The following is a 24,188-nucleotide window of genomic DNA, read 5'->3' on the forward strand; positions in this document are numbered from 1 at the left end:
TGAATATTTCCGTTTTGGCTGGCAGTTTTCGGTTTTCGGCTTGTCGTCTACAAAATGCAGTTTTGCATGCACTTTGGCCTCCGCGCAAAAAGTCAACCGAAAAGAGACAATAATAAGTGCACAGCACAAAGAACGGAACCAAAAAGTGGGAAAAACAGCAAAAAACAGCGAAAAAGGAAAGCCAAGGAACACGGAAAATGGAAAATTGCATTGCGCTCAGAAGTATGCTACGGTTTTTTTTGCCTGCCTTATCAACGTCTCAAATCGGTTAAGGGTGGTGGAAAAGGGGGTAGAAGAGGGAAAATGGGGTAAGGGGGTGTGGGGAAAAGTTAGCCGAGATAGCGAAATGTTGTCGCCCAACAAGGACTTGAATATTTTCGATATTTTCGGGGCCCTGAAGCTGAAAATAAGTAGAATAAAACGCGGTCGAAAAACTTTAAGGATGTTGCAACACAGGTTTCAACGTCAAGTTGCAGTCGTGGGCGGTTTCAATCGAGTTGTGGCAGCAAAATGCGGTTGCATGCTGCAGGAGAAGAAATAACGCTATTCGAGTGATACCCAAATCTGCTCAAACTTCTACAAAAACCCCTACAGAAGCTCAAACCTTTCCGGCAGAACAAGTTCGATCAAGCCTTTTCGAACAACCAACTTGTTTGACATCCACAAGGCTTTTGGTTGCAGGGTAAAAAGCTAAAAAAAACTCTTATACTATTGGTCAATAACAAAGCTATCAGTAAAATATAATATTTAAAAATTAAGTGTAGTTGTGGCCACTTGAAGAAATATGCAAACAATTCAATAATATTTCCACTGCCGTTATGGGATTTACTGTAGCTCTACGGAGAACCCAGAAAAAATAAAAGATAAATAATTAACAATTTTAATACAAACTACTGAAAATCATTATTTATTTGCAGAGCAAAAACCTATTAATATATGACTTTTACTTAATGTTATTGCAGTGAAGTGTATTCATTTAAAGAAGCAAAAAAAACAATGTTTGTTAACGGATTTGTACGTTATTAAAACAAACAAGTAGCGTGTGTTTCTTAAGTTATTTAAATTCAAATAACCAATCAAATATTTTATTTCGAGTTAGGTTTTTATATTATTTTCACTGTTATCTATAAAAATTTTACTCTGGAAAGTTTTGGGCAGATACGTTTCACTTTGTCATTCTTCTCCAGATTGCTTAATTAACCATTTTATCCCCAAGCCTTGCTGAACCTTCCCCTATAGAAAACTATACCTTCCTATAAAGCTCAAAACTGAAAACTCATAAAATAATTTGATTTTATTATACTCTAACGACGCTCTCAACTGAGTAGACCCGCCGGAAGACTCAAATTAGGTTTCAACCTTTCGGAACGCCGCTTCAAAATTAACGGAAACGAAACCCTTAAACTAGTCTGAGCGACCAGCCAGGAGTCCCATTGAGAGCAGGACACACGGGATACGGGACACAGGACACAATGGAGCTCTGGCATAAGTTGCGGGTGCACGTGAACGACTTCTTCTTCGTGAACTACCCGTACATAGCGCTCTACAGCGGAGTGGGCGTGGCAGTGACCGCCTACCTGCACTACCAGTGGCGGATGCACCACTACGACCTGATGACCTGGAAGAGCCTGGCGGAGGCCTTCTCGCAGGACATCGACTGCTTCCAGCTGGCGATCCTGCTGCTGATATTCGCGATCAACGCCGTCTTCGCGTTCATCATCCTGAGTGTCTACCTCCGACCGGTTCTCGACACCGGTGGGGAGATGTCCTTGCTGGAGATCAAGGATCGGTACGCGCGGTTCATCCTGCTGCGCCTGATCGCCCGGCTGGATCGCATCCAGTCGAAGATATCGGCCAAGAGGAAGAGCCTCACGTTCCAGCATTATGCGAGGGCCCACAACCAGATGGCCAAGGCGGTGGCCCTGTTCCGCAAGGATGCCCGCAAGCTGATCCTGCCGAACGAGTCCGAGATCCTGATGCCCATCGAGGACATCTACGGCGTGGCCGAGGACGAGGAGCGCCTCCTGCGGCGATCCGGCTACTACAAGCTGATCATCGACACCACCGACGAGACGGTCAAGTCCTTGTTCAACGCCAAGTGATCAGCCGATCCTGTTCCGATTCAAACTTTGAGTAAACTGCAGGCAGCCACTAATTGCCTTTATCTATCTGCTGCTGCCTCCCCGAAATCCCGGCCTTAAAGCCGTTTTATTGTTTCAATTGTTTGCTTTGCCGGCTTTTTATGGCCGCATTGTGCGCCGGGCCAACAATAACAGGGCAGTTGGAGACTGTCAGCCATCCCCCAATAACAATAATGGCAAAAGAACTGCGAACTGAGAAACAGAAACAGAAACAGACACAGACATTGAAGCAGTTGCAGTTGCAGAGCCAGAAACAAAACTCCGACCAGAAACAGAAACAGAAACTAAAACTAAAATGCCAGCCCATGTCTGCACAGCTCAAAACAATATCTAATGTTGTCTACAGCAAAATATTTTGCAAGCGTCTTTTTGTTTTGCCCGCTTTTTGTGTCCTTCAGGCTTTTGTGTTGCGGCTCGTCTTTAAAATTAGCTGAAAGCTGGTGCAATTTAAGTTGGAGTAGGGAACCGCTGGAAGCCAAAGTATCCTAGCGATGATTATCCTTTCGGATGTTCCTTGGGTTGGAAAATACGAAATTGTGCTGCTTACTTGGAAGACTGAGGAAGACATTAAGCGCCAAATATTCAATTTATAGCAGACAAAATTCGATTGCCTATTTTAACTGTTGTTTCTAAGGCGAAAAGCTTATTAAGAAAAACAAGAAAGGAAGCTAGCTTCGGCAAGCCGAGGCTTATATACATCATATGTATCATGACATCAGTCATCAAATATGTCGATCAGAATGCATTAAGGCTAAACAACATCGAAACTATGAAGATTTTTCTATTCATTTTTCATATTTTCGACTATTAATCATACGAGGTGTGTTTAAAAAGTATCGCGAATTTTGTGTTTTTTTCAAAAATTATTTATTTATTCATGAATATCTATTTTGTCCCCTTCAAAGTAATCCCCATGAGATATTATGTCCGTGTGCAGGCTTACGGACCCGAACAAGCAATGTGGAGAGCACTGCCTCAACGCTCTGATGCCGACGATCCGCCACATTTACCGCCAGCAGAGGAGCAGCACTAGCGATGCAGAGAAACTCAACGAGACCCAGGCGAAACTGGACAGGATTGTCCAAGCTCGCTGGAGGCCAGCGTGGACACTTGGAAGACATCCGTGGACAGGGAGGGAGCAACCCCGAGAAGCTGCTGGAGCAGAAGGAGGCTGCTTCAAAGGTCCTGTAGGCGAATGTGGATCGCATTGTAGGCCAGCCAAGGCCAACAAAAACCTTCAGTACAGCAAGTTCGAGCGGATCGGGGACCGGCTGCTCTGCGTGGGGAACAACAGTCGCCAGAAGTGGAGCCTGGCTGAGGAAGCCTGCCTCCAGATGGGCGGTCACCTAGCCACCATCCAGAACGAGGCGTAGCTCGCTGCCTTGGAGGGTAAGCTGAAGAGGAACACTCCCTACTGGCTGGGCCTTTCTGACCTGGCCAAGCAGGGCCAGTTCGTCTCGGTGGCCACCGGAAGGCCAGCAGGCTTCTTCAAGTGGCGAGCGACACAGCCGAACAACTTCAACAACAACGATCGCTGCGTCAGTTTGTACAACTCAGAAATGTACGACAGCGTTTGCGAGGATGCTGAACATTTCATTTCTGAAGCTTTCTAAATACACTTCCCTGAAATGTTTTATTTTTTTCAAATTTATAATGTGATTTAAATAAATAATCACAAGAGTCTATAATTCTGATACTGTACTAAGTTAATACATGAAAATCTGATTCACTTTTCAGTGCCGAAAATTCTGTGGATTGGCGACTCAGTTTTATTTGATTGAGCCAGAGCTGAAAACAAGCAAATCACTACTGCTAATTTTTAAGTTTTAAATATGGATAAAGTTTGACTAAAAATCATAGCATACGGAAAAAGAGCATGTTGTGAAGGAGTCTTCAACCGCCGAAGGCATCGGCTTTTAAAACAATGTCAGAGGGTTTATCTCAAGAATTACGATGAAACGGCAGGTATTGGTGATAAGGCTTTAGCAATCTGTGGATGTGGGTAGCGGGGTTATCAACTTGACACAGAAATTGTAGAAAGTATGCGCAATTGTCTGTTTTCACTTCCAATGAAGAAAAAACTCTCAATTACTATTTGTTTTTTTTTTAAGTTGAAGGGATTTCGTTGGTTTACATAAAATCTTAACATAACTAGAACGCTTTTTATGTTTATTCCTGGATAATCTTTTTATTATAACCACACAACTTCTTTTAATCAAAAGTCGCCTCGCAAATGAAAAGTTTATAACTCCTGCAGTCGCTGTCGTACATTTTGCCGGTACGGATAAGTACGCAGTTCTGTTTTCCGTTCCAGTTGTCGGGTTGCAAGTATTCCCACTTGAGAAAGGGAGCTGGCTTCCCGGAAGCCACGGACACAAACTCGCCCTCCTTGGCCACGTCATTGATCCCCAGCCAGTAGTCAGCGTATCCAAGCAACTTTTCACCCACGGCTCTCAGTTCGGAGTCGTTCTGGATTGTGATCAGGTGACCGTTTATCCCACGGCAGAACGCTTCAGCTTGCTCCCAATTTCGACAATTTTTGCGTTCGACGTAAATCCATTTCGAGCCAATCCGTTCGTACAGATGCGTATTTATGGGTTCCTTTTTCGCTTTGGATGGTAATTCTTGCATCGCTGACAGTTGTCTTTCAATCGCCTCCAGTTTTGTCTGCAGGTTGTCCAGCTTAGATAGCTGACCCTCCATTCTGTCCAGCTTAGATAGCTGACCCTCCATTCTGTCCAGCTTAGATAGCTGACCCTCCATTCTGTCCAGCTTAGATAGCTGACCCTCCATTCTGTCCAGCTTCGCTTGCGTCTCATTCAGCTTCCTCTGGTGAAAAGCCATGTGATCGATCATCGGTCTTAGCGCCTGCAGGCAGAATGCTCCACATTGGTTGGGCTGGTCGTGCAAAAGACACACCGAAGAGTCATTGGCCAAGGATCCGTAAGAGTTCCATGAAAGGAACAAAACTAACCAGTAAGTGATCGACATCAACATATTAATTCCGAATAACCAGAGAACCCCGCGAATGTTTAAACAGAACTGATTCTGGATCTACTTACCTAAGTCCGATGAGCATTTGGAATAAGACTGATAGGTGTTATCAATAAAAGCTCATCGAAAAAGCCACCATCAGTTCGTAAAAAAAAACAGTGAGAGCTTAAAGCATGAAAACACTCATTGTTTTAATAAAATTTGTTTGTTGGGTCCATGAGCTTTCTCATTAACCATTAACTGTGGTGGTGCCCAAATAAAATAAGCCGCACAAATTTTCGTTTAAATTTACACTTATTTATTTAACTGGCACCAAGGCCTTAAATGTACAAAGTTAATGTTTGTTTAGGGTTGGTTAGGCAGGCAGACCGATTTTTCTGTGCCTTTTTAAAAAGCGAAATTATATAAGCGAAAGGAAGAGGCAGGCGATCAGCGACCGTGCCTTCTGCAAGCGAGTACCCAATACAACAAAAAAGCCAGGCAGCGATAAGCAAAGTGCAAAAAGGAATTACCAATGACAATTAATGACAGTGTTGCCGCGCAGGGCAAATAGAAAGCCAAGGAAGGAAGCTGATTTATATATCTTGCAGTCATCTAATATGTCGAACAAAATAGATAAAGGCTAAGCAACATCGAAGCTATGCGGATCTTTCTATGCAGTTTCTACATTTTGACGATTGCTTAGATTGTGAGATCGATTAGTAATGCCCCCTGGTTCATGAGAACGAGAGATATCGAAAGAGATCTCAAAATCCCTAAGATTGGCGATGTTTGCCGAACACATGCTGAAAGCTACTTCAGACGCCTTGGCTCTCATCCCAACTCCCTGGCGAAAAGGCTAATTAGCAGACCAAGAAGAAGAAGACTTAAAAGGTTCCACCCACATGACCTAAAACATTAGAAAATTCTATGTTCCTAAAATGATGCTTGTCTGATGAAAAAGAACGATGTTATAATTTTATGTAGGTTTATTCTATATAGATTTTTTGATCTTTCCCATGGTAGCTTTTAGATATAGTTGTCCGATTTTATGAAATTGTTTTCTCGATGTAAGGGTAGTAAAAAAACAACGACGTTATAAATTTGTATACCCTTGCAGAGCAAAGGGTATTATAATTTCAGTCAGAAGTTTGCAACGCAGTGAAGGAGTGCCTCAGACCCTATAAAGTATATCTATTCTTGATCAGCATCACGATCTGAATCGAAATCCGTCTGTACGTCTGTCCTTCTGTTCTATGTAAACTGTTTCTGTTTCTATGTAAACTAGTCTCTCAGATTTGAAGACTTTCCCAAAAGGTGTGTAGTTATTGCACGCAGTAAATAAGTCGGAACGAGCCGGATCGGCCGACTATATCGGTTAGCTCCCATACGAGAGAATGAAAAAAAAAATTCTCACTCCGTTGTTTTTGATCGGTCGACTTGATTTCTTCCTTGCTCTGCAAGGGTATAAAAATATATAGCAAAAGAGTTATACAATGTTGGGAACGCAGATATCTTCGGTACGCAAAATTATCTTGTTGTCATTTCCAACAAGTAATTAATTTAAATAATGGTAGCTTATAAATATAATAAACCAACATAAATACGCTTATCTCAGGGTTGCAAATATTTTAAAAACATATTATTTTTCTTTCTTATTAAAGTCTTTTATATTTCAAAAGATTTGATTATTTGTTAAAAGTTAATTGAATGTCATTGGTCGTTTCTTGTTTTTATTTTTTTATAGTCGTTTCGTTTAAAATTTAATTTCGGTTAGCCAAACCTCCTTTCATTTACGATTTATTCTGCATTTGGAACATGTGTGTGCCTCGTATCCTTGCTGAATCCTAAGGACTTCAAAGCATCGCACGGTTCGCTGCGCCACAAAAAGTAGGCAACAAAATTCTTGATAATGAAAAGAAGCGAAAACACGCACTTTTAACTTCATTTTTTGGGGCTAATGCGCGAATGGCCAAAAAGTGACAGCCTAATTTCGGTTAATGTGCCGTGTCCCTTGCTTTTGGCCATAAATACTCGACGCACGTGTGTGCTGGCTCCCCGAAATGTGGCAAACTGCATTACTTCATTCACGATGCGCACTTTTTTCCGCGGTGGCGGTGGCGGTGGACACGCCCACCTCCCGGCGAAAAAGACATTAAGTAGATTATGGTCTGATTGCATATTTGCGGATATCCGCGCCATAAACACGTTCAGACGTGCTGCAACCGCAACAACACGGCGCTCGGCTAAAAACACGGCAGCGCAACAGCCGAAAGCCAGCGCTTGTGGAAAAAATTCTCGTGGCTGTAACAAAACAAAAATCAAAAGGAGAATATACAAAATAAAAGTGAGCAGGAGCATAAAGCGCGGCAAGTGAAGGGGAAAGAAATGCGAACAAAACATGAAAACGTACGCGCATCTAACCGCAGACAAAATGACGCCTCCCCTGCTTATAAACCAACCGCCGCCCTCTTCAGACTCTTACACAGAGAGAAAATAGGGTACAAGCTAAGATGCCTCAGAAATACTAAATGAATCAATATTGGACATAAGTATTTAGAGATAGGAATTAGTTAAAATGACAAAATAATATAGAAATATATTAAACAAAATGAAGTATCCAATATACCAACAACAATTGAAAACAAATTTTAAAATCACTTCACACTTTGATTTAAGAAAGGAAATTATTAAGATTCTTTTCTATTCTTATTTGTTAGGTGTAACAAAATATGTTTACTGATACGACATGGCATTTATATCCATTTTATAATCATTTATGAAGAAAGACAATTATCTAGTAATTCAGTAATCTTACGAATCCGTTGTAAAATTAATTTGTGGTTAAATATTTATTGAGCTGTTGAGTCTTTGTGGTTGATCTATATAAACTTTTTGTTTAAGTTTTCCAAATAGTGCACAAATTTTTACATCCAGTACAAACCCTAAGTTATGGCATTAAAATGGTTAATCGAAACGTGTATCGCTTCGCCTTTCTCGTAACTTCTGCTCTTCGAAACCCTAATCGATATTAGTTGCCCTTCTAGTTTCTCATAAATAATACTAACCCAAAAAAAAAACAACATTTTGTCCCTGTGCATCCATCTGCAACTTGCCTTTGGCCGCGGCTTCTGCTTTTGGCTTGGCGGAAAAGAACAACAAAGGCAACTCGGCGTCTGAGTTTCTGTCTATGGATGCGGCTTTGTGTGTATTTGTGCATGCCGGAAGCAGAGAAAATTTTCCAAAAACACATGTAGCTTCCCCGTGAGTCCGAGTGTGTCTCTGTGTGTGTGAGCCATAAACCCAAATAGCAGCTATTACTTTATCGCCGAGGCAACACCACAAAATGGCTGTCTATTGCAGCTAAATGCTGCCAGCGGATTTGCTTTGCATGTGTGGGTGAGTGGGCTTCGCTGGTGATGGAGGTGGTGGTTGCTATTGTGTTCGTGGAGTGGGGCAAGGTGGGGTGTTAATTCGCTCAGGTGGAAAGCGGCAAACGACCCGCAAGCAATAAACAAATAATCATAAATAATGTTGCCTTTTTAACATCGCCTCTAAATTAGCTATTAATTGCACCGCCGTCACCACTAATGCCCACCCGCATTGTGGGTCAGCCTCCCAATCTCCACCACCCACCCCGCCATCCCCCACCACTCACACTCACACTCACGTGCGGTGGGGCCTTCCAATCACAGCTGGTTCAATTAGGCTTACGCCTTTGTATGCAAATGTTGAGCCATATTAGCATACTGCCGCTCTGAATTTCGCCAAAATATAATACGAACTATGGGTTGGATTGGGATGAAGATTGAAGACAGTTGATGGATAGAGGAGGACCCTCTTTATGGTACAAGCCCTGTTCTCCGTCTTTTATTATGATAAATTATGTTTCAAGCCAATGTATTATCTCATTGAGGAACTCCTTCACCCCTATCAAAAAAATTTGTCTATAGTTAAAAATGCAGTGAAACAAGTCTGAGGTACTTCTAGTGTAAAAAAAATAGAGTTTGAAATACATTTTAACAATAAATTATAGAACAGTACCCGTTCACATCCAGTTCATTTAAAAGCATTAAATCACCTAACAAAATCATATAAAATGATTTACATTTTTGAATATTTACCTAAGCGTCGAAATTGAATAGAAATAGAAGATTCGTATAGTAAAAAGGAAATAATAAACAAACTAAATAAAAACTTTTGCTTGCGCATTTAAATTTTGTTTATGCATTTCGTCAACCGCATTATGGTTATCAAATAAAAATGTTTTTACCTTATTTATCACACACTTGCATAGATTTTATAAACATTTGAAAACTTAGAAAATTTTGGAGTACTGCGTTCCAAGCGAGTAGGCTTTCTTAGACTTTATAATGGTTTTACATACATTGTAAAATATAATAAGTAAATGCGTTTATTAATTTAATACATTTTAAAACAAACATATAATGTTTAAAAGAAATCTTGCTAAACTTAACATTTTACGCTTTTTTCTCCAAGCCAGCTAATCGCGTACTGGAAATTCTTTATTATTAGTTCAAAAAATACATTTAAAATTAACTAGGTGATGAGTTTCTGCTCAAAAGAATAACTTTTAATGGCTTCCCGTGCAATTGGGAAGTATCTTAGTTTCAGAAGAAACCATCAATTATTAAGGCCAGCTGAGCTGTTGGCCTTAAAGCTATGCCACATTCAAGCGATTCGCCCACTGTGCCTTACGAGGGGCACTTTAAATTTGATTTGATATGATTGCCATGCAGAGGATAATTTCACAGCATGAGTTACAGGACGAAGGACTAGAAGGGGGCGGTGGGGAAGCGGGTTTAGCATATGCACACGGACTTCAATCAGCTATGTAAAATCTATGTAAAATATTTATATTGCACTGATGCATCCTGGGGGAGCCCGGGTCGATCTGGCTGCGTGCGTATCCGTAATCAGGAGCACGGCATGGCCCCAAGGATCTCAAGGAGTGGCTGCACGGAATTTGCATAAACATTGCAGATACAAGCCGGTCTGAGATGAGATGCCCTCCCCCTCCTCCTCCTCCTCCTCCTCCTCGCACGCCACTTGTTATGACATTTTGATTATTTATTTAGACAAAAGAGTTGGCCAGCTCCGGTCCGTTTGGTCCGGTTTGCCCGGTCTGTAACTCGTTACGTGGCTCGGGCTTCGGACTTTCCCCAGAAAGGCCAGCGCAAATAGTTTGTTTTGGAAGAAACCCCTGGAATTATTATCAAATAAATAAGTGCTCGAGTAAACAGAACGAGGCAGAACGGCAGGCCCAAGTCGATTCTGAAAACTTTCAAGTGCTGCAATGCTGTTGCAGTTGTTGTTGTTGTTGTTCTTGTTGTTCTTGTTGTTCTTGTTGTTCTTGTTGTTCTTGTTGTTCTTGTTGTTCTTGTTGTTTGGCCACACAAGCTGATAGCCCGTGTGCGTCTTTATGGCAAATCCAGCTGGCTGGCAACTTTGTCTGGAGCTGCCTTTGAGTTGGCCGAAAACCGAATACCGAAAACCGACTTGCCTCAAATGCAGCATAAGTAAATGTTGGCAAATAAATATGCATGCCCGAATGAATGGAGAGATACCCGCCCACCCAAACACTATGTGCTCTGCATTTTTCATAGCTCTCGGTGCGTTCAACGTATTTATTGGGCAGCCCAATTGCGGCCAGCATAAATCACTTAAAATTTGTGCCAAACAAATACGGCAGAAGCCACAGGATGCTGGATTTTCATGTTAAAAGTCAGAGGCAAAAATGCTTAGGCAAGCTAAGCTAGTTTAAATATTTATGCAAATCAACTGCAAGTGAAACATTTTTAAACTTTAATGGCCATAAATGCCTTAAACGGTAAGAGCAGAACGTTTGAAATTAAAGAAAACTAAATAATTGAGGCAATCTAAACGACGAAAAATTGGGCACAACTGCAGACAAATTGTAAGTGATATTGTGTGGAATAAATTAAAAGATACAAAGGATGGGCTTAAATTAAACTACATGAAGTTATTGTCTGAAATAGAGAGATGTATTATGAAGTTAAGTTATACAGAAACAAAACTTGTACATAAGTTTCCATTCATAAAATAACAAGTGAATTAAGAGACAAACAAAATTTAACTTTTGTTAGGTAAGAAGAACTTAAAATGAAATACTGAAGTGATTTGTTAAATTTGTTAAGGGGCATAATACATCTGGCGCTGATATTCATTCCTATTCATGTTTGTAAAATTAAGTGCCTATGAATGTCTTATCAGAAATGGAATTCCGAATAATAAAGTCTAAAGAAAATAAAAACGAACTCAAATGAAGCCAGGCGAGTGTGTGCCCCAATCTGGCGGCAAATCCACAGACAAAAGAGTTTGATTTAAAAAGTAGTTTATGTGTGCAGGAATAAAACGGGGGGATTAAGGCCCCCCGATCCGAGTTTCGGTAGTGAAATTATAGGAGCCTCGAGGCGCATATGCAAAATGAAAACTTTGCTGCTGCCGCAGGCCACTCAGCCAACTGCAGATCCGAGACCAATGTGTCGTATGCGCAACGCAGAACTTGGCCATGCGAAAATGGATGCATCTTGGCAGCAGGCGTAAGTGCCACTAACACACACACACACATACACTTACACCACACACTTACAGATTACAGACACACACACGCAGAGGAAGAGCGAGAGGCAGCAACGCTCAAACAAAACATGATAACAATTAAAACTTTGTACACTTGGCGTATTTACATTATTCATTTTGGTGTTGGATTCTCTTGTCACATTTCCCACCACCTCTCCCCTCCTGCGCTCCTTTTTTACGCTCCTCCTTTTGTTGCAAGCCACATTTATCTGCAAACGTATAGTATCTGCATGTGTCCATGGATTCGCAGCCATCAGTGATGGGAAAGGTATAGGAACTATCCACGAAGAGCCAAGTAATACTTACATGTAAGTCATAAAATGTGGATAAATTTGCGTTCTTAAAATATGCTTTACAAACTACTATCATAACTTGAAGCTCTTTTATGTAACCATAAAAAACCATAAATTCTATACAAAAAATTGTATTATATATGCTGCATATAAAAACTCTCAAAATCAAGTAAAATCATGTAACAAGTGTGCCTCACAATGATAAAAATATTTCCTATCAATTAAGACTTAACTTGAAATGTGAGGTTAGATATAAATTATTAAAAAAAAAGGGGGTTCCCATCACTGTTAGCATGTGTGCATTTGTTAGCCCGTTCTTTTTGGCCACTTGAATGATGCCGAGCCATCAAGAAAGTATGTAACCGAATGCTAAAAAAAAAGAGAGAATAAAAGGAAGGGGAAAACGAGACAGGAACGGCACGTTAAGCACTTAATGACATTTTAAAATAAATGTTAAATTTATGACAAAACGTAATTACCGAGCAGACCGAGCCTTGGACTCCTGGACAACAGCTACAGCTACAGGTTCGCGCCGCATGAAATATGAAACCATAATTACTTTAATTAAGCAAATATTTTGTGCCCGCAATTCTTTTCATTATTTTCGAGGGGCGTGAATGGGTGTGAAGGCGGGCGAGGCATTGATTGAGAGTATTTATTAAATGGCTATTATTGCTCGCAACATCGCGCGGTGCACAGCAATAAATTGATGCATTTTAATTATCGTTTAAAAGGCCGACACTCGTTGTCGACACCCCACCCAAGTCGCCCATTTTCCATTTCGCTGTCACATGCAAATTAAAGGCCTTTCCGCGGCCAGTGAGTGTGGATACCAACTTTTCGATTGCATTGCGATGAAGAACAAAGGTTCATCCACATACAAATATTACTCATCAATCAAATGCTGAGTAAACCCTTTCCGAAATTGGCCTTGAATTCCAGTTGCTTACGATGATCGAATTGCGGAAGTTTCTTCAACTTTTACAGAAGTGTTCAATTCGTTTGTTTATTATTAGATCTCGAAAGCAAAATGTCGAATAATAAAAAGTTATTGGATGCTAAAGCAGCTGATTTGACACCCTTAAAATTGTTGTAAGCCATTGAGAAAAGATGTTTGTTTATTTTGTGTTCAATAACATTCATAAACTAGAAAAGTAGTTCAAATAATATGGTTTCTTTTCCGAGTCTCAACATTTAAAGCCAATTTTAGTTCTTTAAAAACCTGCAAGATCTTTAAAGGTAAATAAACTATTACCTATTGTAAACTAAAAAGATAAAACACAATCACACTTCTTAATGCATTTCTAAAGTAACTCAATAGTTTTTACTGTCAAAATATTGTTTATTGATATAAAAACTTGTTTATTTTCTCTAGCAAGACCTTTCCCAATGATCCACTTGTCAATGCTCGCGAATAAAGAAACCGCAGAGTATTGAGAAAGCACAAGCGCGATTGTTGTTATTCAATACATTTTATTCGTAACTCGATCATATTATATTTCTATGCTATAACAATGAATTCAGTGGCATGTAATTTGTAATTGCTGTCCACCGATGTGTGATTGACTTTGTAAGGAACACAAAGACAGGCACTAAATCAATAAAACAAATATGCATTTATTAACATTCATAGTCATAAGTTCTCGAGCTTCAGATACAGCTGGTCGACACAACGATCACTTACTTTTCAGTTATTTTTATAGGTACCATCTTTATTGTTGCAGTGGTAGATAATTAACAAGATTATTCCGGCGATAAGTACGAACGAATTGACTGCAATTATTAATGGCTTACTGTTCGCGTATGACATCATATTGAATAGAATGTTTGGCCACAAACGATACAGTTATGAAAAGCACGTTGTGTCGTCTCGAGAAAACCAGACCGAATAATCGAGTGCCCAGAAAGCCGAGCCAAGAAAACCTTTTCAGTTTCTCTCGGTATCGAATTCCATGATTTTTCAGCATTACGTACGCTCGTGGAGAGTCTGGTTCAAACCGAACAGCCTCAAAGAGAAAGTATTTACTATAATTTCTCTTAGGTAAAACTGCAGCAAATAAATAAATAAAGTGGTGATCGGTTATTTGGCTCGAAGCCTAAAAATTGCCAAGCTTGCCTTTGGCCAATTAGAAAATGTTTTACTATCGTTTTTATCAACACAGACAATATATATGTATAATCTAACCAAACTATAAAATTAAAGTACATTTATAAGATTGATACAAAATAAACATGGTCTTATGGTTAAAAAAAAAAGAAACATTTCAAAGAACATTTCTCACTTGGAGTTTAAAAGATTTTATTATTTATATATTAGCTGCTAAAATTAATGATTATTAAAGGGCAATCCCCGGATACATAAATATGTGTTCAGCTACTTCAATCGGATTACATTATGTGATAAGCAGGCAGATTTACATATTTATTTCTTTCTTTTCATTTCTTTTTATCTTTCCACATGTAACAAAATTACTTCTTTTTGTTATCTTTGAGATTACTTAATCTGAAAACAATCGTTGAAGTCTAATAGGTTATTTGCCTGGAGTTTGCCATGCTTCGGTTTAAGCGATTCACTGAGTGATAAATAAAACTCTTTACTAACAGTAACTAATTTTTTTCTAGAGTAAAATTTAATTGCATTTTAGTTTAGCTGAGCTCACTTAACTTTAGAATGTTAATGTCCATGGTGTCTTGTATCGTGTATCGGGGACCCCGAACACACTTGAGCTCGATTCGTGCGATAAAATTCGAATTTGGTGGCAAGTGGAAGGGTCTGCTCTGATCGTCCACTCCGGTGATGATATCCTGCATCTGATCGACAACTCTCCTCGGGGCCTGCAACACGAACTTGAGCACAATCTTCTGTCTGGTTTTAGTTCTTGCCTCTGGGAAAATACCATAGGTGAATACGTCCCCCTCACTCTCCCGATGGCCACTGCATTTTGGGATTGTAAGTATAAAACAATTATAAACCTACATATATGTACTAATAAACACAATAATGAAAGCTAGCTTCGGACATGCCGACTCTAAATTACCTTTGCAGTTAAAACTAAAATGTTTAGATACACTTGTGGTAATTACATTTACATAAAACTTCAGCTGTTTTCTGTTTTGTGGAATAATTCTCGAGTAGATATGTTTCAACAAATATTGTTTGTCAAATAAGCTGTTTTAATTTTTCTGGTCACTTTATTATATTTTTATGACTGCTGCATAAATACTGCCTGTAGTTTTAGTGAGAGACTTTTGCGTAGAAGCAGACAAACTAACATGCAAACAAAACGTTTTAAGAATTATTTAAATGTGATAGGAATGAATGGACACATTAAAATGCTCTCTGCAAGGGTTTAACAAAAAAAACACTAAGCTAACTATGTATTTAAAAACCCAAATGCTTACCAATAGTTTTGGTTGAGCCTTTCGAAAAAAAGTAGTTCAGCGATAACGCACATGAGGTAGACTCTTCGCTTTGAGTCAGAAGTGCGTGAGTTTTCCCTGCGCTCTTCGATCATTCCGAAGAAGGTGTCGGGCAGCTCCAACTGCAGTTGCCACTGCAACAGGCACATGCCCATTCCCACGATTCGAAGGTTTTTGAATTGCTGCAGGGGGAAGGATCACCTTTTGGTCACCTAAAAGAACTTGTTACCCACTCGCAGAAGGTTCAACATTGCCATCGTATATTGGAGGCGTTTTTCCTGAAGTTGTAAGGGGTCCTCAACACTGGATGGCTTTTTTGGCGGTCGCAGTCTTAGTCCAAGGAATTTGACTATGAATCTGCTTAACATTTCAGGATTTGGGTGATCATCGAAGTCTATCTGGGGCCACTCGAAGGCCAGCTCCCCATCAAATTGCAGTAAGCTGCTTGCGAGGTCCGTCCTGAAGCCCGTTTCGGTGAAATATGTGAACGATTGCCGCAGCACCTAATAAATAATAAAATTGGAACAAAGAAAACAAATTATTACTCATTGTTAAATCTCTACAAAGCTGAAATATATTTAATAATCGGAACTAAAGGGAAGAAAAGTAAAAAGTTGAAAACAAACTCACCTCCAGCATGATCCTAACACTCCGCTCCTTGGCACTTTCGTTTGGCTTTTCCTGATGGGATTGCTCAATGCACTTGTGATAATGCAATATATACGAATCGTTTTTTTTGTTTCAACTCTTCCGATAATTCACGCAATAATTTATGGTGGACAACGTCCAAGTGAGACATGATCATCTCCAAAATGTTGGGCGGCAGGTCCTCCAAGCGATTTGGCTTCATTTCTTGAGGCTTCGCAAATTTAAAATCCGCAGATTCAGAATGGTTTATATTAAACATTTTAATTTAGAAATATCTGTGTTGGTAAAAAATGAACTATAAAAGTGTATGCTTGTTAAAACAATGACATCGTAGTCATAGCAGGAAAGTATTAAACTGAGTTTTAGTCTCCTGGGTTACTAGATTTAAAAATTACAATTGTAGTACTATTTTATTTAAACAAATTTTACGGACATTCGATTGGATGCGTAATTTTGGATGTTGAAATTAACTGCGAAATGAATGGTGAATTGAAATTCAAAATATAACTTATTGAAAGGGACACTTTACCTTACCTTGGTAAGAAAATTGTGTACAGTTTTACCTAAGCTGGAAAAATGTTTTTTGAACACTTATAAAATACACTAATGGTTTCCTTGTATAATATTAAATATAAGTAGATATAATTGCCGAATTTAATTTTAAATTAATTTTTTTAACTTAACTAGATATATTAATACTACAGCGGGTGCCTAATGCCATTTTACTAATACCACTGTATCTGTTTTAGTAGCAAGAAACTAGTACTATAATTATTATTATTATTAGTACCCCCGGCCAAAAGTGGGAACAGTTTTTAGTGAAGACGCGTTTGCTATTTCTTCTTATGAGTTAGGACACAACTTAGCAAACTTCAGAACCAAGCGATTCGCTTCTAACACGATTTTCATTTTTTAAGAACATAATCAATTCTTGGCCAACTGTATTTAAAATTGGGAACTAACCATATCTGCGTAATATTTAATTATTCTGATCGAAAAACTTTGCCCTTAAAATACACACATGCTGGAAAACCGGAAAAGCGGAGGCACCCACCATAAATTCGTGGTCGATGACAAAGTATACGAGGGATGGGAAAAACATCGATGTATTCAAACAACTTTATAAATCGATGTTTTCATCTCTATTTCACAATCGCGCACCTCGTAATAATAACCCATTTTATTTGCGGAAAATAAAAGAAAATTCCAAACGAGACACGGTGTGCGCGGCGACTTTCGGTTCCATCTGGAGAAGCACAGTATTTCCGGTCCAAAATTGTGACAGTGTGAAGGGCTTTGAGGCGGTGGCCACGCAATCCGGGCGACCGATCGTTGGGTAACCTAGCGAGCAGCGTACAAAAAGCGCCGTAGTCATGGCGTTCCGGCTGTTTGGCACGGCCAAAACGATGGCCGGGATGATGCGGCGCAACTATACGGCGGGCTCGATGCCGGGAAAGGTGAGTTTGCAGCGGAAGTAAAAGGGAATCTTTAGCTAAATATATTTTCTGTCATTCTTGCAGGGACAGCGCTCTTTCCTAGGAGCCACTGGTGCCGGGGTCTACATCATGCCCGCGGAACTCTCGCCCTTGCTGCGATACATAGTCAAACAGATCCAACTGCTGTGCAAAAAGCCGCCAAAGGGCTTCGAAAAGTACTTCGAGGCGGGGGGGCAAGTCGTCTGGCCAACCAAAGGGAACCGCCGGCGACAAGAAGCCCCCTTCGGGATCCGGAAAATCCGCCTCGGAGAAGCCCAGCACATCCGCACCCGCCTCGGCCAAGCCCAGCAGATCCCAGGCTGACTCGAAGTCGGACTGGAACTTCGGCATGTTCAGCAACAGCACGAGGGGACCGGTCGGAAGGACTGGCAACACGCCGGGCGGAAGGCCTTTGGGCGAGGGAGGTGGCGGCGGCGACCGGGAGCGGTGGATCCTCCTCGGCGCCATCGGAGCCGTCCTCCTCGTGGGATCCTTCGCCTTTTTCGAGATGGGTTACAAGGAGATCTCATGGAAGGAGTTCGTCAACAGGTGCGGTCAACGTTAAGATTATCCCTTCTTTTTGTTAGGCATTCAATTTTGTTCCCCTAGTCATAAAATTGAGATAATGAGTAGTTAAAACCCTTTTAGTCATGTCCCCATATTAAATTTACTGCCATAAGACTGACATAACCCAAAAATAACCATGATGTAGCATAAATCATAACTTTGATCATTTTCTTTCTGGAAAAATAATAATTTTATTAGCAAATGCATATTAATGAAGGTTTTAACTATTTATCGTTTCAAAATCAATTCTAACTTGAGACATTTTAATCTCATAAATGTATTTAATTTAATGTTTAGGGCAATGAATGCCTAAAATAGTTTAACAAAGTCAGGCAGTTAGTAAGTCGTACGATTTAATTAAAATAACAACTATTTATATATACACATATTCTATAATCTTCTGTTTTTAGTTTTATAAATATTCGCAGATAGTGATATGTATTTTTATTTTCAAAATTTATCCAAAATTGTAAGTGATTTCATGAGCCACATCAAAACAATGTTTAACACCTTTATTATATGGTCCATAAATTTGTGATTAGTGATGAAACTATTTTTATTAATAAATTAATGATATTCTTTATTTTTCCCGCCAAAACACAGCTACCTGAGCAAGGGCGTGGTGGAGAAGCTGGAGGTGGTGAACAAGAAGTGGGTGCGCGTGCGTCTGCAGCAGAACAGCAACAGCGGCGGCGGCGTCTTGTGGTTCAACATCGGCAGCGTGGACAGCTTCGAGCGGAATCTGGAGACGGCGCAGACGGAGCAGGGAACGGAGTCCATCAACTTTGTGCCCGTGATCTACCGCAACGAAGTGGAGGCTGCCAGTCTGACGGGTCTGCTGCCCACGCTGCTCATCATCGGCTTCCTGGTCTACATGATGCGCAAGTCGGCGGACATGATGGGCGGCCAAGGTCGCAAGGGTGGCGGCCTCTTCGGAGGCGTCATGCAGTCCACCGCCAAGCTAACCAATCCCACCGAGATTGGCGTGGGTTTCAAGTGAGTGAATGGTACTCCCTGTGATTGGGATTCTAAACCCAAAGTACTTTCTTTATAGGGACGTTGCCGGCTGTGAGGAGGCCAAGATCGAGATCATGGAGTTCGTGAACTTCCTGAAGAATCCGCAGCAGTACATCGATCTGGGCGCCAAGATACCAAAGGGAGCCATGCTGACCGGTCCACCCGGAACGGGTAAAACGCTTTTAGCCAAAGCTACCGCTGGAGAGGCGAATGTGCCTTTTATCACCGTGTCCGGATCGGAGTTCCTCGAGATGTTCGTGGGCGTGGGTCCTTCGCGCGTGCGCGACATGTTCGCGATGGCCCGCAAACACGCCCCCTGCATCCTCTTCATCGACGAGATCGACGCCGTGGGTCGCAAGCGAGGCGGCAAGACCTTCGGCGGCCATTCGGAGCAGGAGAACACCCTGAACCAGCTGCTGGTGGAGATGGATGGCTTTAATACGACCACGAATGTGGTGGTGCTGGCCGCCACCAACCGCGTGGATATTCTCGACAAGGCGCTCATGCGACCGGGTCGCTTCGACCGGCAGATCTATGTCCCGGCGCCCGATATCAAGGGCAGGGCGAGCATCTTCAAGGTGCATCTGGGCAACCTAAAGACGGCGCTGGACAAAAACGACCTGAGCAGGAAGATGGCGGCGCTTACGCCGGGCTTCACCGGCGCCGACATCGCCAACGTGTGCAACGAAGCCGCTTTGATCGCCGCCCGCGACTCCAAGGACTCGATCGTGCTCAAGCACTTCGAGCAGGCCATCGAGCGCGTGATTGCTGGAATGGAGAAGAAGACGAATGTCCTGGCGCCGGAGGAGAAGCGAACGGTGGCGCACCACGAGGCTGGGCACGCGGTGGCCGGCTGGTTCCTCGAGCACGCCGATCCCCTGCTCAAGGTCTCGATCATCCCGCGCGGCAAGGGCTTGGGCTACGCCCAGTACCTGCCGAAGGACCACTACCTGCTGTCCAAGGAGCAGCTGTTCGATCGCATGTGCATGACCCTCGGCGGCCGAGTGGCCGAGGAGCTGTTCTTCAACCGGATCACCACGGGTGCCCAGGACGATCTGAAGAAGATCACCGACATCGCCTACTCGCAGGTGGTGCGCTTCGGCATGAACGAGAAGGTCGGACAGGTCAGCTTCGATGTGGGCCAGGCCGGCGATCCCGTGTTCAGCAAGCCCTACTCCGAGGACACCGCCCAGCTGATCGACGGCGAGGTGCGCTCGATCATCAAGTGCGCCCACGAGGCGACCACCAGTCTGCTGACCAAGCACAAGGCGGACGTGCAGAAGGTGGCTGAGCGCCTGCTGCAGAACGAGGTGCTCAGTCGCGACGACATGATCGAGCTGCTGGGCCCGCGTCCCTTCAAGGAGAAGTCCACCTACGAGGAGTTCGTCGAGGGCACCGGCTCCTTCGAGGAGGACACCACCCTGCCCGAGGGCCTCAAGAGCTGGAACAAGGAGAAGGAGCGAGCGGAGCCCCTGGACGCCGGCAGCACGCCCTCCTCGCCGCCCACCAAGCCCGTGACTGCCCAGAGCAGCTAGGCCTTCGCCTTCGATTGCTCGGTGGATGGGAATGGGGAGTGGTGGTTTTGGAGAGGCCCCTCTTTGTTTTCGTTGTAATCCCCCATCGCGGACCGGAGAAAAGCCCTGACCCACGTGGCACATTGCGAGGGCTCAAGGAGTTCCTGGACCTTCTGGAGTTCCACTTCTCCACGACGCGTTCATCATTGTTTTTGCATATTTTTAAGAGAATCCCATGGATACTTCGTTCGAGTGTTGTAGCCTGTACTAAATTTTCCGTACGCCGTATTTTCAGATTGCAATAAAAACCTGTCAGTATGGGAAAACGAAATTAAACGATGCTTTCAAGTCGAAAAAATAATTGAGAAAGTCATTATTATGGTGAATAGTGGGTCCATTAGCAGGGGTTTGAGTTTCTCGAAATCGGAACAGCTGTTATAAGGTTGCAGAAGTTAAGGTTTTAATGGAATATACTTATAAAATTTCTGATATTGTGCGAACAAATTATATTAAAGTCAAATAATCATTTAACGAGAGTTCTAGTCCAAATTGATCCTTTCGCCTATATTACTTTTTGTAATATTGTATTATCAACAGAAGTGTTAAACTAAGCTTAAGCTTTTTACACTAAATAAAACGTTGAAATTAACAGAAAGTTTTGAGTTTTTTTTATATTTTCGACAAAAGAAAGTATACGTATTGCAATTTGATTGTTATTCATCATGACAATAAATTATATTCGCCTTATTTTTTCCTAACTATGTATCCACAAGTTTGTATGAGGATTATCGTAAACTTGTGTTGATTAACTCAGATTTATTTATTTAAATATTTAGGTCTAGTCACCTAAAATGTTAAGTGTTTGTATACAATGTATTAATATAATCGAAACCAATAAAAATTAAATATTTACCAAAAGTTGCTTATTCTTAATTACCGGGTTTTTTTAAATGTTTTGTATTAAACGTTACTTAATCCGACTTTTGGCAATAGTGGTCTTAGGAATGCATACATATGTTGGCTTCAGCGATAACCTCTTTAAATGCACTTTGATAGATAAGGTCAACAAGATAGATTTTGAATTCGATAACTCTCAAAAAGAGTGCAAGAAGACTTTTACTTAGGCCACGTAAAATTAACGATAGCGTTTAATGACGTTCCCTTTGGTCTTGATCCTAAAATTCAATTGATACCGAGAAGTGATCCTAGCTATAAGACTAGAGTCTAACAACGCTTAGGGTGTTGCTAGGAAATTGGTTACAATGACTTTTTTTTTTTTTTTGAACGCATCTTTAAAACTATGATTTTCCTTTTGCGTTTGGTCTTAAAAGTGCTGCCCATCTTCTTTCTTTGAGCGAATGCTTCTTTAACGATTTCTATTAATAATTTGTTAATTTGAGTAAGTAATCCCTGACCTCAGTTTGGTTTTTGCAGTATGCGTAATGCTTACAAGAAGGTCCATCACATTCTAAAATCCTTTGCGATGAAAAAGTATAACATAGGATTATTATTTAAAATTTTTTTTATTATTTCTCGATTTAATTTTTTTTGCCCGGTTAAAAAAAGGGTAGGTGCAACAAATCAAAGAATTAAAGGTAATTCTTTCGTTTTTTAAAAAAGAATAATAATTTTTTGTAAAGGAATAAATATTACGTATACGCCACCAATAAACATCCGCAAAGCAGCTGTTCGTATGAGTAATATCGCTTAATGTTTCGGAACTGAACTCTTCTGCAAGTAAAATGCTCTAACGACCAAGTAGTTACAGTTAAATTTGAAAATCGCCAATAGAGCCATTTAAAGATTTTATTGTTTCTACAAATTTGCTTGTATGCAACATACAAGGCTTAAAAATACATTTTTATTCAACATTTTTTTTGACATCAAAATGTGAAGCACTTTCCCCCTCTTTTTCAGTGTAAGCTTTCGAAGCTGCCTAGCACTTAAGAGAACGACGCTCTCTTTGTTGAGCTTTCTCCGCGTACTTTCTTCGGCTCTCTTTGGCTCTCTTGCCAATACTCGCTCTTCGCTGCGGCTTATCACTTATCAGCTGTGCGATGCTTGAAGTACATGCGCCATGTGCAGCCGGTAAATAGTGCAACTGCCTCTGCCGCCGCCTCTGCCGGCGCAAAGCTCCGTTGGGGCAGCAGGAGCAACAACAAGAACGGGCACAAAAACAAAAACAACCGTGGGGCAGAGAGTGCAGCAGTGCAGTCGACGTCGCTGCCGCCGGTCGTTTGGGGCCGTCAGTTGGGTTTTGGGGTCTCGCCGCTCAGTGTCGTCTTGTTGGTTGTCGCGTTCGTGTGCGCGCACTGAGAGAAAACGGAACGCCACGGTTGCACTTTCGTTTGCAATTTCAATATTCCTCGAGTCGAGTCCCCCGAGTTCTGAGATTTCCCCCTTCTGTTGTGAAGTGCGTGCGTTCTGAGCCCAAAACATCTACCAAAACGCGTACAAGAAATCACAAGATACAACCAATTATTGGGGGAGGAGGAAAAACGCCTGCTGTGGAGGGCATTTGCATTTTGTTTACCTCGATGGCTGTGTGGAGTGCAATTTGACGATTATATAATATAAAACAAAAAATCAAATAGGCAAAACAAATAAAAGTGCGCGGCATTTGATTTTAATTGCAAGCAACTACAAAATAACCACTGAGGAAGAAGAGTTAATGCGCAACCCTCTCTTTCGCACCGCCACCCCCTCCCTCTTCCAACCCTCTCTCTATCTCTTTCTCCATGGCTTGTGTTGATCTTTCCTGCAAAATGGCTGCCGGCCGGCAAATAATGGCAATTTAGATATTTGATCGATTTAGAAAGATTGACAGATTCATCGTTACAAATATGGGGAGACATTTACAATTAATTTTTCTTTTTGATCACATTTAAATGTGTCTGTTCTCGGTTTCTTAACACATTAAAATCATGTTGATTTTAGCCAAACCAAATAGGTTTTCTACAATTAAAAATATTTATTTTTAACAATTTTTACAACATAACAAACTATAATATTAATTAAGTATTCAAATAAATCTATGAATAATTTGCAGTATGGAAATAAGAAATTACTTTTCATATTTTTTTAAGAATTGTTTATTACCGCGCAAAAGCACAAAAGGGATAGTTATGAACCCTTACAACAAAAAATCTTTTTATTTTGTAGAAAAATTGTTTCACTTCCTTTAATTATTTTGCAACCCTTTGTTTTAGCCTTTTTTTTTGATCAGTCAAACAAGATGGCTGTTGTCAGGCAAAATAACGGGTACATTGATTACTGATCGATAGATCCCTCACCCCCCAACCTGCGATCACTGGCCACACATGTGTTATTTTAGTTCTGTTTTAGTTTTTCGCTTATTTTGTTTTTATTTTGTGCTGCCAATTGTCGCAATTGTCGGGTCACGTGTTTGTTGCTGCCGCCAGTTAACTTCTGCTCTCGTTGTAACGGTGCATGTTCCCAGTATTTGTGTGTGAGTGTGTGGGTGTACGAGTATGTGTGTGTGAGTGTCTGTTTGTG

The 24,188-nt window shown here is 41.2% G+C and overlaps 5 protein-coding genes and 1 long non-coding RNA gene across 9 annotated transcripts in view; 3 read left to right on the forward strand and 3 right to left on the reverse strand.

The window, feature by feature from the left end:
• Nucleotides 1-1,364: 1,364 nt before the first annotated feature.
• On the forward strand, nucleotides 1,365-2,189 carry LOC108099986. Its single transcript, XM_017203684.2, has one exon. It carries the CDS (start codon nucleotides 1,473-1,475, stop codon nucleotides 2,100-2,102), a length of 630 nt encoding a protein of 209 aa, XP_017059173.1. The 5' UTR covers nucleotides 1,365-1,472; the 3' UTR covers nucleotides 2,103-2,189.
• Nucleotides 2,190-4,329: 2,140 nt separating this feature from the next.
• On the reverse strand, nucleotides 4,330-5,160 carry LOC108099796 (C-type lectin domain family 3 member A-like). Its single transcript, XM_017203424.2, has one exon. The coding sequence runs from the start codon at nucleotides 5,136-5,138 to the stop codon at nucleotides 4,353-4,355; it is 786 nt and encodes a 261-aa protein (XP_017058913.1). The 5' UTR covers nucleotides 5,139-5,160; the 3' UTR covers nucleotides 4,330-4,352.
• An 8,324-nt stretch (nucleotides 5,161-13,484) lies between these two features.
• LOC108099803 lies at nucleotides 13,485-13,905 on the reverse strand. Its single transcript, XR_001771950.1, has 2 exons — nucleotides 13,716-13,905; nucleotides 13,485-13,623 (listed from the first exon to the last, which is right to left on the reverse strand). It is a non-coding gene; the product is annotated as an uncharacterized LOC108099803 (long non-coding RNA).
• Nucleotides 13,906-14,639: 734 nt separating this feature from the next.
• Nucleotides 14,640-16,442, reverse strand: LOC108099755. Its single transcript, XM_017203385.1, is given in 5 exon segments — nucleotides 14,640-14,966; nucleotides 15,434-15,633; nucleotides 15,685-15,954; nucleotides 16,082-16,186; nucleotides 16,188-16,442. Coding segments are annotated over 5 exon segments (1,035 nt in total). The 5' UTR covers nucleotides 16,359-16,442; the 3' UTR covers nucleotides 14,640-14,677.
• A 784-nt stretch (nucleotides 16,443-17,226) lies between these two features.
• LOC108099913 (AFG3-like protein 2) lies at nucleotides 17,227-20,803 on the forward strand. The gene is given in 5 exon segments (XM_017203574.2): nucleotides 17,227-17,556; nucleotides 17,620-17,763; nucleotides 17,765-18,123; nucleotides 18,745-19,137; nucleotides 19,196-20,803. Coding segments are annotated over 5 exon segments (2,478 nt in total). The 5' UTR covers nucleotides 17,227-17,472; the 3' UTR covers nucleotides 20,694-20,803.
• Nucleotides 20,804-22,930: 2,127 nt separating this feature from the next.
• The window catches only part of LOC108099810 (RNA-binding protein Musashi homolog Rbp6), a 195,971-nt gene continuing 194,713 nt past the window's right edge, over nucleotides 22,931-24,188 (forward strand). Inside the window, exon 1 of one of the 4 annotated variants that reach the window (XM_017203436.2) lies at nucleotides 22,931-23,007. The gene's annotated coding sequence lies outside the window, so the exon portion shown is untranslated. Of the gene's footprint in view, nucleotides 23,340-24,188 lie in introns of all 4 variants that reach the window. The other 3 variants (XM_017203435.2, XM_043208994.1, XM_017203439.2) reach the window with 3 other exon arrangements.

This window comes from Drosophila ficusphila, unplaced genomic scaffold (assembly GCF_018152265.1).
Source record: "Drosophila ficusphila isolate 14025-0441.05 unplaced genomic scaffold, ASM1815226v1 contig_106, whole genome shotgun sequence".
In the NCBI taxonomy this organism is placed as follows: domain Eukaryota; kingdom Metazoa; phylum Arthropoda; class Insecta; order Diptera; family Drosophilidae; genus Drosophila; species Drosophila ficusphila.

Bases quoted from the DNA above. Each gene is read 5' to 3' on its own strand.
- LOC108099796 (XM_017203424.2), bottom strand. From the start codon at position 5,138: ATGTTGATGTCGATCACTTACTGGTTAGTTTTGTTCCTTTCATGGAAC.
- LOC108099986 (XM_017203684.2), top strand. From the start codon at position 1,473: ATGGAGCTCTGGCATAAGTTGCGGGTGCACGTGAACGACTTCTTCTTC.